Genomic DNA, 14,751 nt, shown 5'->3' with positions numbered 1-14,751 from the left:
GAATTCACTTGATGATTAGTGAAAAAGTTAGTGGGAAAATAGTTACAGGGGAAATGTCATGCTTTTTTCCTAAAGAATTAAATGAATATAACTCACGCTCTCTCTTGAAAATCGTGTCAGCTCACTTCCATTTCTGCTCTTTACAATCTGAGTCACTGTGTTACAATAAGAATTACATCCCCTGGTTTTTACATTTGCAAAAGTTAAATGGTGCAAACCAATACCTAAGTTTACTTTTGGGAAAGGTGAGGGCACGGTATATTTCTTTATTGGACCTTTCAGAATATTTTTAAACTCTGGAGATTATTATTATTATTATTTATTTGCCTGTGATCGTGAGTTAAATTGATTCAGGGCTTTAAAAGGAGCCCTAATTGAAATGACAGGAACATTTACTTATTCCATATCTTCTGTCACTTTAAGAAAATAAAAATAAAAATGGGTGGAGAAGGTGGTTGAAGCAAGCTCTTTCAATTTAGCCACTTCCAGATGTTCTGATCCAAGGGAAACCCTCCTGCAGTCTCAGAGTCTTGCCCGGGTCCTAGCAGTCAGATCTACTAGCTGGTATGCCAGAAGCGCTTCACCACCTGCTGAAACAAAGTGAAGAACCCTCTCGCTCCGGCTAGCCACCCCGAACAGTTTCCGGGCAGGGCAGTGGTACTCAGAGTCATGAAATAGCGGCTGGGTGCACAGTGCTTCAGTCAAGTACCTTCCGCCTAGAAGTCAAGTCGTGTACCAAGTTAGATCGTGGTTTTTTCCCTCTTTCAAGCTTTCTGCTCTCGGGACCCCCCCTCCCCCCCTCCCCCCGCTTCCTTACTAAACACCTAGACACCAGATCCCGCAACTTGACGCCTAACACCAGTTCTCCTCTGTTCTTGAAAAATCTCCGAGATTTCAGTTTCACCACCCTAAAAGGAGTAACTCGAGTTCCATCTCCAAGATCTCCTTGCCAGGGACCCTATCCCGCCCTACTCTTCTCCTCCCCTACTTCTGGTCCTGTGGAGTCTCTCGGGTTTTGCCTTATGCAAGAATAGCGATTCCCGGCAACAGGAAAGGTCTTTATCCACCTGCTCACCTCAGGGACTGAACACACACACACACACACACACACACACACACACACACACACACACACACACACACACACACGACAGAGAAACACACAAGAATCTGCACGCTACGAGAGATCTTCCTCTGTGCACCGGGTCAAAATCTCTCTCCCATCCCTTGCATGGGTTCAAAATGCTACCTACTACTTTTCCAGGTACCAAGAAACTAGTGATGAACACAAAAAAGACAGGACTTTCCTCCCTAGTCCACCAATATACAAGCTGCTCTCACAATCCTCTTTCCCTTTCTCGGGTTTGATGCAGGGGACCCCTCCCTTCACCTCTTTCTTCTCCCCTTCCCCTGTTTCGAGCAAATCTACTAGACTCTCCCAAAATCTCCTACACGAGCAAATCGATCCTGTTGGCCCTGCACACCTTAACCTCTCTGGGATTAGGAAGGTGCCACTTCTCCACCCTTTTCCCCTCCTCCTTCTCCTCCGGGGGGCCCTCCTTCCCCCTCCCCTTTCGTATAGGGCTGGGAGCGGCAGCAGCTGGGAGAGAAGGGATGAGGTCATCCTCTCACTCGGAGTCAGCTGGTGGGGGGAGGGAGAGAGAAGAGGGAGGGAGGGAGAGGAGAGGAATGTACAGGTCCGAGGACCGCCGCCGCGGCTGCTGCTGCTGCTGCTGCTGCTGCTGGCGGCGGCGGCGGCTCGGACAGCAGCAGCAACCGGGAAAAGAGGGAGAAGAAGAAGAAAAAGAAGAAGGGGACTGGAAAGAGAGGGATAGGAAGGTTGGCTTGCAGGAGGCAGCCAGGCGGCGCTCCAGCTGGCGGAAGGGGAGCTGCTAGCCCCAGCCCAGATCCTACCTCCCCAGCCAGCCAGTCGGCTAGGAAATCAGGGAGTGGAGCGGCAGCAGCAGCAGCAGCAGCGGCGGCGGAGGAAAAGGCGGAGGGAGGGAGTGGAGAAGGAAAGGGAGGGGAAGGAAGGAGGAGAAATAGAAGAGAGAAAAAAGGAGGTGGCTGGAGGAGGAGACAGCAGGGGGAAAGGTGTCAGATAAAGGAGGGTTTTTCTGTGGTTTTAAGGCATCATGGCCGCTAAGTCAGACGGGAGACTGAAAATGAAGAAGAGCAGCGACGTGGCGTTCACCCCGCTGCAGAATTCGGACCACTCGGGCTCCGTGCAGGGATTGGCTCCAGGTCTGCCGTCGGGGTCCGGGGCTGAGGACGAGGAGGCGGCCGGGGGTGGCTGCTGCGCGGACGGTAGCGGCGGCGGCTGCTCCCGGTGCTGCTGCTGCGGCGGCGGCGGCTCGGGCGGCGGCTCGGGGGTCTCCGGCGGCGGCGGTGGGGGGGGGCTCCTCCTCGCTGTGCCTGCGTCTGGGCAGGGAGCAGCAACGCTACTCGCTGTGGGACTGCCTCTGGATCCTGGCCGCCGTGGCCGTGTACTTCGCGGATGTGGGCACAGACATCTGGCTGGCCGTGGACTACTACCTGCGGGGCCAGCGCTGGTGGTTCGGACTCACTCTTTTCTTCGTGGTGCTGGGTTCCCTCTCTGTGCAGGTGTTCAGTTTCCGCTGGTTCGTGCACGACTTCAGCACCGAGGACAGCTCCGCGGGCGCCTCCGCCGCTGCCCCGGCTTCCTCTTCTGCCAGCTGCCCTCAGCCTGCAGCCGACTGCAAGACGGTGGTCAGCGGTGGGTCTGCAGTCGGCGAAGGGGATGCTCGTCCTTCAACACCGCAAAGGCAAGCTTCCAATGCCAGTAAGAGCTACACCACCACCAACAGCAGCAACAGCAGCAGTGCCACCCGGGCCAGCGGCAAGAACAGGTCTCCATCCTGTTCCTTCTGCATCTGGCTCCTGCAGTCACTCATCCACATCTTGCAGCTCGGGCAAATCTGGAGGTACTGTATTAGGGGTGGAGGGAAAGACAGGCTTGCTGCCAATATGACACGAACACCCACTTTTGTTTTTGCACTGTTATAGTTTGTGGTGGTATTGTCTAAGTCACACTTTCTCAGGTACTTCGGACACTTGCAGAGTGAGGATTTTTTTTTTTAATTTGAAGCTATTACTTTGGGAAAGGATCAGAGAAGGGGCAAAGTGGAGTCGATTACCCCACCCTTCCTCATTCTCTTCTTCTAGCTGTTTCAATTGCTAAAGTCTCCTCCACCTTTTTTTTAAACTGATAATGCTTTGGTGAGTGGGAGGGGCTCCACTGAGAAGCTTTTAATGTAGAACTTGTTAGATTTGGAAGTGCTACATGGGCAATTGTATTCCTTTTGTTCCTCCAGAAAATTTCTATTTCTAGTTAGATGTGATTGAGCATCCAACAGAAGCACTCAGGTTTTTAGCAGTCTTCCTGTGACAAAATTAGATTTAAAAGGAAAGTGCCTGAAAGATACACCGTTTTCTTTGCATTTAGGGCATGCTTTCAGTGTGATACTCCTTTCTTCCTCCCTAGGTTGATGTAAATGACTACCAAAAATGTTTGTTATGTGGCTTCAGAATTACTTTTTTAAGTTCATCAGATTCTCTATCATCATGCTTGCTTTCTAAACTGATTAAAAACTGGTGGAGAGGCAGTACCTGTATATGTGGCAATTCTCTTTGGTATTTAGTTGGTGCTTTTACTCTATTATAAGATAACAATCTTTTTACATACTGATCACTTAAATTTTTAAAGTGAAATGCCAAAGTGAACTTGTTAAGTGAAAGGATTTGGATATAAGATGCAAAATGATTATTTGGGGGTCATTTTCTTTTTTGAAGAAACTTCAATAGCAACATTTTACAATATGATGAAATATATATATATATATATATATATATATATATATACATACATATATGTGAATAAAGATGTTACTACTCTGGAATTTCTCAAATACTGAATGGATAGTACAGTTTCTGTAATTGCACCATGTGTAAAAATAGAAAACTTCTTAGAAAGTATGTCTAGGTAGGAGACATGGTTCTATACTTCACTATTATCAACATTATGTTAAACTCATTTTTGAGTTCTGTTCAAACTTCAAATTTGGTCACTGAATAGAAAAAAGGCAGCGTGGAAGTAACTTTTAGATCCTATGGAGCTAATCTAAAGAGCTATCTGAAGCCTTGCACTGAACATCATAGCTTGCAATTATGAAAGTGATTGCCTGATCCTCTTCTAATTTCCTAGTATAAAGGGTTTACAGAGAGACTGGCATAAAATAATTAAGAATTATTTCTTTTCAGATGTCCCAGAGTTTTGTAAGAAATATTTAGGCAACACAGTAACCTAAGAAAACTTGAATTTTGATACCCTCACAATTTGAATACTTCTTTACATTTTGAAATATTACAATGTGAAAGTCCTATTTCCAATAGATTTAAAATCTTGCAATGATTTATTTCTTTGAACTATTTTTCATGCTTCTGTAGCTCCAAGTTCAACATGAATTGTCTATAGTGTTTAACTTTCGGCAAGGACTGTAAACATTTAGTGATAGCTAAAACTACAATAGCAGATGTTTTAAAATTTTGATTTATGATAGATTTTTGCAAAATTTAGACAATTTTTGCAAACTGCTTCAACCATCTTTAGTGTTCTACACCAGATTTTCTTCTTAGATCTATAGTAATGATTCAAGCACTTTTAAGAAACAATTAAATGAAATATAATGATAATTCTGAGAAGGTGACTTTCTGCAAAGCTTTGTGTATATGTGTATAGTTCTCCTAAGGAATAAGAAGGAAAAGTAAAAGGCTTTTAAATATCAAAGTTCCACCATATCTTAATTCCTATAGAAAGGGCAATAAGGAGGAAAGAGGAAGTAGAGGTAGAGGTGAAGAGAAAAAAAGATTTGTTTTTCAGTTATATAGCTTAACTTTTAGGAATGTCAATGCTGATAGTTTAGTCCTTTTGCTAAACATTCACATAATCTTTTTTTCTTGGAAAATTCAGAGCATGCCAAAAGAAATTATGATCCATTGTTGGTGGACTAAATTTTTTATGTTGCCCCCACACACACACACACACACACATTTTTCAGGAAAATTGGTTAATTGAAATAACCTTAGCAGCTGGTCCACCTTAACATTTTCCATAAAGTGTGACTGATAGTTAATGTTTAGGATAATCTGTTATGACCACACTCAAAGGCCAATTAGCTTCTTTTGCCCTTCACAAATCTTCATCCTCCAATTCACTGACTTTCTTTTAAATTATGTACTGGTGGGAAAACAAGGAAAAAACTTAAAGAACTGTAAATAAGGAAACATTCCCCAAATTATACATTTTTCTGTTCAATAAGGGTTAATCTAGGTCTTTAGGAAATAGAAATTATTTTTTACTAATTTAAATTAAATATTGTTCATTTTATTGATTATACTACTAACTAGAAGGTTTTACAAGAGTCTGATTCTTTAAAATAGTAATTCCATTCACTCACAGAGCTTTTGTTCAAAAGCTTTGAACTAAAAATACACAACAGTACCCAATGGGCCAAAGAACATGAGAACATTATTCATGTTTTAGAATGCTACTTTCTCTGATCAATAAAATAGATTTTAACTAGCTTGGTAACTGTTTATTCTAAGTGTTTCCATGAAATTCTAGTTATTTTAGGAGATTGGGAAAGTTCTGAAAGTTGTCAGGGAAAAAAAAACTTTTGGAAATGATATAAAAATGCTGATTTTGGTGGAAATTGTCATTTGGAGTATTCTAGTCAAGATTCATATTTATTTATGCATTTCTTACAAATGCAATTGCTGTAAGCAATGATACATATTCATTTTAATTAAAGCTTACTAATGGGAAATTAATGGTGGTTTTTAATGTTGCATGGGGTGATCCTGGGAAAGAGCTATTTGAAATAATGAAAGTGAACTTTTGCTGCCATAGCAATTATAACTACAAAAGAACTCTGTTAATGAATGAAAAAGTAATACTTCCTTCTTATTCTTTTCCCCTCTTTTCAAGAACTTATTAGGATTGGACTTTAGTTCAGGAGAAATCCAATATGACCTGGATGTTTTCAGTCAGTTATGGACCAGGTTAAGAAATACTTTTACAGAAAACTCATTGAAAGCTATTTCTCTTTTATTAAGTCTGTCCATAAGCAGTTATTGAATATCTGCTATGTGGTAGGTACAGTGCTAAATACTAAGGATTAAAATAAAAAGGCAGTTCCTGCTCTCAAGGAGCTTACAGTGAAGGAGACACCATGAAAACAACTATGCACAAGCAAGGTATGTACCAATAAACAGAAGGAAGGCATTAGCATTAAAATGGATCAAGAAAAACTTCTTATTAAAAATGGGATTTTAGTTGGGACTTGTAGGAAGTCAGGAGGCATAGAATATGGAGATGAATGTCTTGTGCAGGCAACAGTAAGGAAGCCAGTGTCACTGAAAGTGTACAAAGATTGAAAAGGTACAGACCAGAAACCAGATTATAAAAGACTGGATATCAGACAAAATTTTATATTTGCTCCTCTTTATAATATTTATACCAGTTATATCTAGCCCATAATTTTCTAATTTTAAATGTATTGTCAGCCAATATTTTGGGTTTCTAATAATTTTTAGTAAAGGGAATAAAGTATTGTAAACAAGATGTAAAGTACAACATAATGACTGAGTAAATCTTTATGTTGTCACATAACACTTGAAATACTTGAAATGACAACAATGTCTTTGACATTACAACATCACAACAAAACTTCTCTATAATGTTTCTCATGGGGCTGTTTTGAAATCATATATGAAGAAAAAATCTAAAGAGATAAAGTTGTCTTTGGTCTTTATCTGTATGTTTAAAAAATTAAGCCTGATACATACAAAATAGCTAAATGAAAGAATAATGTAATGGAAATTTCATTGTATATATAAAGCAAACACTTTGCTTTACAGTGATAATGTCTGAGAAACAACAGGATATAAACAGAAATATTATCTCTAGAATTAATAATTCTATGTAAATAAAAATGCTGTTAACAAAAACTACATCCTAATTATTTCTGCCTCCCATTTACCATACCCTAAAAGTTCCGATAAATAGGACATACTTTTTTTTATTGTCATTTTGGAAACTTAAAAAAAATACCTCCACCAACTTCCTAGTTTAATAAAGTACACATTTGTATCCTAATTACATAAGAATATTTCACCTATAATAGAATCATTTTTTCAAAGAGTAATTTATTCTTGATGTACCTTTTTAAAAGATTTTTACTTTTTAATCTTTAAATGTCTTTAAACAAAGTACAGTGTATCTCAAGAGTTTACAGAAAAAACTTTAGTGTACAATTTTCAACTCTACACAAGAAAATGCAATAATAGTTTTATTGAGAAGAGGCATACTTAGTATTTCTATACTTCCTTCAGGTGGTCTATTATGATAGGCATTTTATAACAGATAATGGTGGGAAAATAATTGATATTTCTTCATTGTCACTAAAATACCTTGAACTTTTATATCTATTGCTTCAAAGAATGATGACAGGCAAAAACAATAGTTACCATGCTTACATTATCTCTTCAGTGATGCTTAACATTGATATTGATAAGTACACATCCTTCATAATTAGCAGGAATTGGATGGAATCACAGTTTTTTATAGACCTAAAATATGAATATGAAATATTGAAGCTTGGTTCTTCTATGTTCTTTCCTAATCAGTTCACATTTATTATGTGATCAGCTTAGTACAACACTAAAACAGAAGGATTAATAAGTTAAAATACTTTCAGAGAAGGGTTACATAATTGTGAGGGGAACTCAAAAGGAGATTGCTACAAAATTATGACTTTGGAGAAACTTGATAGAGGAGAAACAAAAGCCATCTTCAATTAAAGATCTGTTATATGGAAGAGAGAAAGATTATGTCTTGTTTTTCTTGGCCCCAGAAAGGAGAAGTAGTACACAAAGGGGAAGTTGAAAGAAGGAAAGTTTTTTTTTTAATTTAATAATTAGAATTGCCCAAAATTAGAATGTTCACCCTTTAATGAAAAAAGAAAAAGAGCTTGTGAATTTTCTGTCACTAGAAACCTTAAAGTAGATAGTAGTTGACTATTTATGGGAAATTCATAGGAAAAAGCAAACAAACATTGTTTTTGTTTCATTCTGCTCTATACTTCTGGTTGTTTCTAATTAGTCAAAAGTCCCTTTCCCTGGTGTTTTTCCCCTGATGTTCTGACCACAAATTTGGTCAAGAAAATTATCACTAAAATGGATAATATCAGATCCCAAATCATTAATTCTGTGCATAGAAGAAAATTCATAGAAAAGTGTACAAAGATTTTTAAAAAAGGAAAGATAACCCCTAGAAAAATAAGGAAAAAAAATCATTATTGATTCTATGTTAGATTGTGGTTTTACAGGTACCATGAAAAGTTAGTGCCACCTGTCATTTTAAGTGGGTATTTTATACATTTGTCTTCCTTTCCACAAACCCTCCTGAAGGGGTAAAAAATGTTCCTTATTTTAAGGGAACTGGCTAGTTCTGATGCCAAATTTTCATTCCATGTCTGCCTCAGGCATCTTTCTCCCACTGGTAGAACTCCTAGTGATTTCAAAGGTGCCTTCAGGGATGAGTGTGTCAATAGAGAGAGTTTGACAGGAGCACTGCTTTCCCAAAATAGCTAATTGGGTAATAATAACATTTGTTAGTGATATTGCATAGAAAATAAAATGTTGATCTTGTACTTTGAATTTTAAAATTCATTTTTTGATTGTCACTGGAAAAAATCTAAACTTTACTTTCTTGATGTTTGGAGCAACTCTGTGAAACAAGGAGAGGAAATTGTCATAATTCCCACTTTTTAAGAACTAAATAGCAAAAAATGTTTGACTTCATTAAGGTTATAATGGAAATTAATTGTCAGTCTAGGACTTGGATTCTATAACCTTGATTCTGAATATTCTTAAGTCTGACAGATTCAGCTGCCAGATACTTGGACTTGCACTAAGTAGAAAGAGAAATCAAAGAGTTTGTTTAGAAACATGAAGTTATGCCTCTTTATAATCTCTTTACTGGCCTTATAGATACAGAAATTTCCTTGGAAGATAACAAATCTATGTAACTTCTTCAAACACTAAACTTGTTATTTCAATTTAGCTGATAGACATGTAAAACCCTATGTAACTTTTCATCTCTCCATGCTTTTATTCCAGCTTCTTAGTGCTGGCTCTTTCAGGGACTGTTTGTATAAATAATGTGGATATCCTGATTACTAAAGATACCTTTTTCATTATCACTATATTCTTTCCTAACCAGTTCACATTTGTTGTGTGATCAGTTTAGTACAACACATATTAAGATGGATTAAGAAGCTAAAACACTTTCAGAGGAGGGTAATTATAATTTTGAGGGGAACTCAAAAGGAAGAGTGCTACGAAATTATGACTTTGGATAAAATTGATGATGGAGGAGAAACAAAAACCATCTTCAAATTAAAGATTTGTTATATGGAAGAGAGATAACCCCTAGAAAAGATTTTCAATTGCTTTAACCTATTGAATTACATTTGAACTCTTTTCCTCATGAGGTGGAAGGAACATATCTATTGTACAGAATATTATCCATGAGGAGTGGCAATATCTTGCCAGAAACAAACAGTTAAATATAGAGGCCACTAATAATATTTCTAAATATCTCTATATTGTTGCCTTTTGTTTGAGGAGTATATGTGAATTCTGGATTTCTTACCTAAAGTGCATGTCCTCAGTTATTTTCATCTAACTCTTTTTGATGCATAAATGTTAATCCTTTAATTGCCCATTATATATGTCCTACTTTTTATAGAAAGAAATTCCAAGTTTATGCTTTTAAATAATATGTTCACTATAAGGATCACATAGAATCACTACCCTATGATGGAACTGTTTGCTATAATCTCATAAATACAATTGTTTTTCTTCCTTTAGAGGTAAAAAAGAAATTGTGAAAACAGATGAAGAACTTAAATTGGACTAACAATTTTTTGTATTTATATCAAAAAGATGAAACAACAGAAGAAATGAAAGCTTTGAAAAGTTCCCAAATATAAAAAAGTACTATTTATATAATATATTGAGATGAAGATTTTGTTTGGTCTTTCGGGGGGAAAATATTTGCAGTTCCCTTGTTATAACCCCATTTAAGTATATAAAGACATTTTTAGTGTTGGCATTAAAGAGGAATTTAAATGGATATATAAGGATTATAGCATTTTCTACTTGTATCCTATCAAAATGGTGCACAATAATTCACAATGGGAAAATATTTCCTGCATTTGCCTAACCTTAAATTATATTTCTCCCCACTACATTATTGTCAATGGAGGACACCAACTCTTAGAATGACTGTTGTTGATAGCCCACTGAAAATTGGCAAACATGAAAGTAAATCAGGAAATTAAAACAAATAATTTGAAAACTGGGCAAAATATTCCTAAATCTAGCTAAGTGATCTGAAATTATCAACATTTTTTATGTATTATTGGGGCTAAATATCATAAGGAGTAGAGTCCCCTTGGGACAATTGTACCTGAATTGCATCTTCATTCCTGTATCTGCAGGCAAGAACTAGTAAATAATAATACATTTTAACTGGGAAAACTAAATTAATATTTCTTTACAGACTCCCCTTGCTGATATGTTTCTAAGTACACAACTGGATATTAAATACTAAATTTTAGTGTCTACTCTACTCTGTCTATTTGGAGGCAGCTTATGGGTAATGTGTAAAGTCAGGTAAAGAAAAGGGATAATTATTAAGCTAAAATTTTTGTGGTAGTAGTAGTAGAGAACTATATGGTCCCTTTTGGTCTTTTCTAACTATAAGAGGGTATGAGAACAGTACCAACTGGGAAGATCAATGATAGTGAATCATCTTGTGATAGTCTTCTTTCAGAGAATGGTTAATGTAGAGAGGTATTAGGACAAATAGAGAAAACAGTGGAGTGGGAATCAAGAGACATTAACTCTCACTCATGACCTGATGTTTTATTTTTGCCAACTTTCATTTAATTTTTTACTGAAAAAGATTTTATAAATTTATCTATCCCTCCCACCATGTTCTCACTAAGCAAAGAAAAAAGAAAATTCCCAATAAATAGCTGTATAGTGTACCAAAACAAATTATCACAAAAGCCCTGTCTATAAATGTTTGCCTCTTCCACATTTCATCATCACTCTATCATGAGGTGATTGACATGTTTCATCTCTATCCTTTTTAGTCTTCTGCTTTATCATTGCATGGATTAGAGTTCTAACATATTGAAATTTTTTTCTCTCTGTAACATTGACATTGTGCAAATTGCTTACTAGTTTTCACCTTGCTCTTCATTGACTCATAGAGTTTCACAATTTCCATTGAAATTGTCCACTTATCTTTTCTTATTGAACAATGCCATTCAATTCCATTTCCATACCAAAATTTGCTTAACTATTCTCCAATATGAAGATTCCCAGTGTTTCAAATATTTGGCGAATGAAAAAAGAGCTGCAAAAAATATTTTGTACAGATAGATCCTTTTTCTTTCTTTTTTCTTTGAGGATACAATATATGGGACAAAGAGTTTGCTCAGTTTATTAATTCTCTGGATATAGTTTCAAAGTGCTTTAAAAATGTTTGGACAAATTCATAACTTCATCAGTAGTGCATTTGAGTACCTGTTTTCTCATAGCACCTTCAACATTTTTTTATAATTTGTCATCTTTGTCAGTCTGATAGATATAAGGTAGGATATCAAAACTATTTTCATTTGCATTTATATAATTATTAGTGATTTAAAACACTATTCATGGGATTTCTGATAGATTGGACTTCTCCTTTTGAAAACTGCCTATTCATATCCTTTGGTACTTTGCCTGTTGGGGAATGACTCTTATATAGATTTGAATGAATTCCTTATAGATCTTGGATATATCAAAGAAAACTATTGAACTTTAATGAACTTGGAATGTGTACATTATCAGTATGTAAAATTATCATCTTCCTGAATGATAAAGGTAATCCAAGCATAGAGAAAATCATGAGCAAAAGACATAGAGGGAGGTGAGAAAGCATGATATATAGTTGTGGGATGAAGAATGATTCACTTTGGTACATTTTTATATCTTTCATTTACAGCAGATGAATAAATATCATTGTTCTCCTTTGAGTTACTGTACATCAACTTTAGATTTGTAAAAAATACACATAAGCTATCTATGATTACTGGTTCCATAACTAATAAAATTAGCCCTTTCCAAGTTAGTCAGCAAGAATTTTTAAAAAGTTCATGCTTAGTTCCAGACTCTGCTAAGTTCTTTGTATACAAAAGCAAAAAACAGTCCACAACCTCAAGGAACTCATATTGCAATTGGGGACTATTGACAGTAAGGATAATTAATGTATAAAAAATAATGAATATTTGCTTAACCTAACTTAAAGATAATTCCCTTATTGTAATTGTCATTTTCAAATGGTTTGTCATTATAATAATTCTAAATTTCAAAATGAAATAATTAAATGAAATTTGAGCTATCATTAAATATAAAATGTATGCCCCCTCAAAAGCAAGTTTATCACTTTCTCAGTTTTTCAGTCATAAGGGAATATACTCTTGTACAGCCTTTAATCAAAAAAGAAAGCAATAATAAGCACACTTAATGTGTGATCATTTGTGTCAGTGGTAATGCTCTTGTCTAGACAAAAGTTCTATGAAATTAAAAGCCAGTCCAGAGTTATGTAGTCATTGATTCAATCAGCTGCTAATTAAATTGCAACTCTGGTCAGATATTATTCTTCTCAAAGAAAAGAGATATGTTCGGACATGTATTCCAGGAATTAATATAAAACCTAGCATACAGTTCTTGCTGAGTTATTTCAGTTGTGTCTGAATTTTCATGACCCCATTTTGGGATTTTCTTTGCAAAGATACTGGAGTAGCTTATCATTTTCTTATCCAACTCATTTTACAGATGAGGAACTGAGGTAAACAGGGTAAAATGACAGATCACTGTGTGTCTTAATCCAGATTTGAACTCATGTCTTTCTGACTCAAAACCCAGTGCTCTATCCACTCACCACCTGGCTGCCCTAGAATTCAGTACTCCCTTAACAAACGATAATTAACTGACAGAAGTCACAAGTATAGTTTATCTGGATGAATATCTAGGGCATAACATGTCTGGGGACTTAATGGGCAGTATGATTTTTATAAATGCATATATCATTTTGCCTTGCAAATCTCACTCTCATGCTACAAATCTATTTTAATCTGTCACTGGTATCAGTGGGGGAAAAACTCAGGGTGGAGAGCATAAAGTTTTCAAATAATAATAATGATGATGATGATGATGATGATAATTGATATTTGTGTGGGACTTTAGAATTTTTAATTTCAGAATCAGAAATACCTAAGTTAAAATCTAACTGAGTGATCCTGGGAAAATCACCTAAACTCTGCTTCTCTCTATTCTCATCTATAAAATGTGAGTGATAAGAACACCTGTCTCTCAGTTTTTGTAAGAATAAAGTGAGAAAATATTTACATACCTTAAATCAACATTTGTCATCGTCATCATCATCATCATCATTATTGTTACTGTTAACAGAGTACAGAAGTGGTAGTTTAGTAATACTATATTTAGAAATACAAAAAAGAGCTGCCTCCAGAGAAAAGCACTCTTAAAGTGTCAGAGAAAACTTTATTTGGAGTACATAAGAAAGTACATTTTGTTTAAAAACAAGAAAAAACTTTCTAAAGTTCCATTATGGGAAATTCCATCTGTGATATTTGAAAAACCAATTGATCTTCTCTTTCTGTGGCTCATATAATCAACATGAATAGACTCCAGATGTTTCTCTGAATTTTTCACTTTTCCTGTTCTGTAGTCTGGAAATAGACTGCCATCCGTAAAGAGTGACAATTATATTGGGAAAAGGGAAAACATAGGACTCTGATTTCTGGCCTCAACCAGTTTTATGCTGAGAATAACCGTGGGGGAAAAATATAAATGGAAAAAAAAGTTTAAAAGGGGCCTGGTGTAATAGATATGGTACTGAGCTAGGTAGAAGACGTGATTTTTAATCTTGGCTTTCTTATAGCCAGATATGTGACTTTGGGGTGCAGCACATCCTTTCTTGACTTCAGTTTCTTCACCTACCAAAAAGAAATTTGAACAAAATATATATATATAATATATATATATTATATATATATATATTATATATATATATATATGGTGATTTCTAGTTCTAGATATCTGTGATTTGCTTATTTTTGTACTCCTTAATTCACTGTCAATTATGTAAAGTCAATTTTTTTATTTATAATTATAATCTCTTGGTATTAAGTCAAACCAGAAACAATCCACCCCTCCCCACAGATATACTGTGACAATTTGAGAGTTCTGCAAGTACACCTGTTACATAAACCTGGACAAATATACCTGAATATCCAGTCTATCAAAGAAATGCTTGATTTGGGAGCAAATAAATGCTCCCAAATTGTGGGAATTATAATTGGAGAAATGCTTTTTTTTTAACCTCTCGTGCTATTAGAAAGGAAAAGAATACTTACACTGAATTGGAGTCTTGATGCATTTATTAACAAAAAAATGAAGCACAAATATTGGTTACATTAACACCTGGGTTACAGCCAGTAAAAAACTCAATATGGATCACTGTATATTTAAGAACAGCAATATCTAACTACAAAAAGCTAAATGTATATGAGAAATAGATGAAAAGGA

The 14,751-nt window shown here is 36.1% G+C and overlaps 1 protein-coding gene across 1 annotated transcript in view; it reads left to right on the top strand.

Moving 5' to 3' along the window:
- Positions 1-2,135: 2,135 nt before the first annotated feature.
- XKR4 (XK related 4) overlaps positions 2,136-14,751 on the top strand; it is a 505,596-nt gene continuing 492,980 nt past the window's right edge. Inside the window, 2 exon segments of the mRNA XM_074205152.1 lie at positions 2,136-2,395; positions 2,397-2,945. Coding sequence (XP_074061253.1) covers positions 2,136-2,395; positions 2,397-2,945 — 809 coding nt within the window.

Source organism: Macrotis lagotis, chromosome X (genome assembly GCF_037893015.1).
Source record: "Macrotis lagotis isolate mMagLag1 chromosome X, bilby.v1.9.chrom.fasta, whole genome shotgun sequence".
Lineage (NCBI taxonomy): Eukaryota > Metazoa > Chordata > Mammalia > Peramelemorphia > Peramelidae > Macrotis > Macrotis lagotis.
The sequence above is the reverse complement of the archived record's forward strand: the minus strand, read 5'-3'. Positions and strand labels throughout refer to the sequence as shown.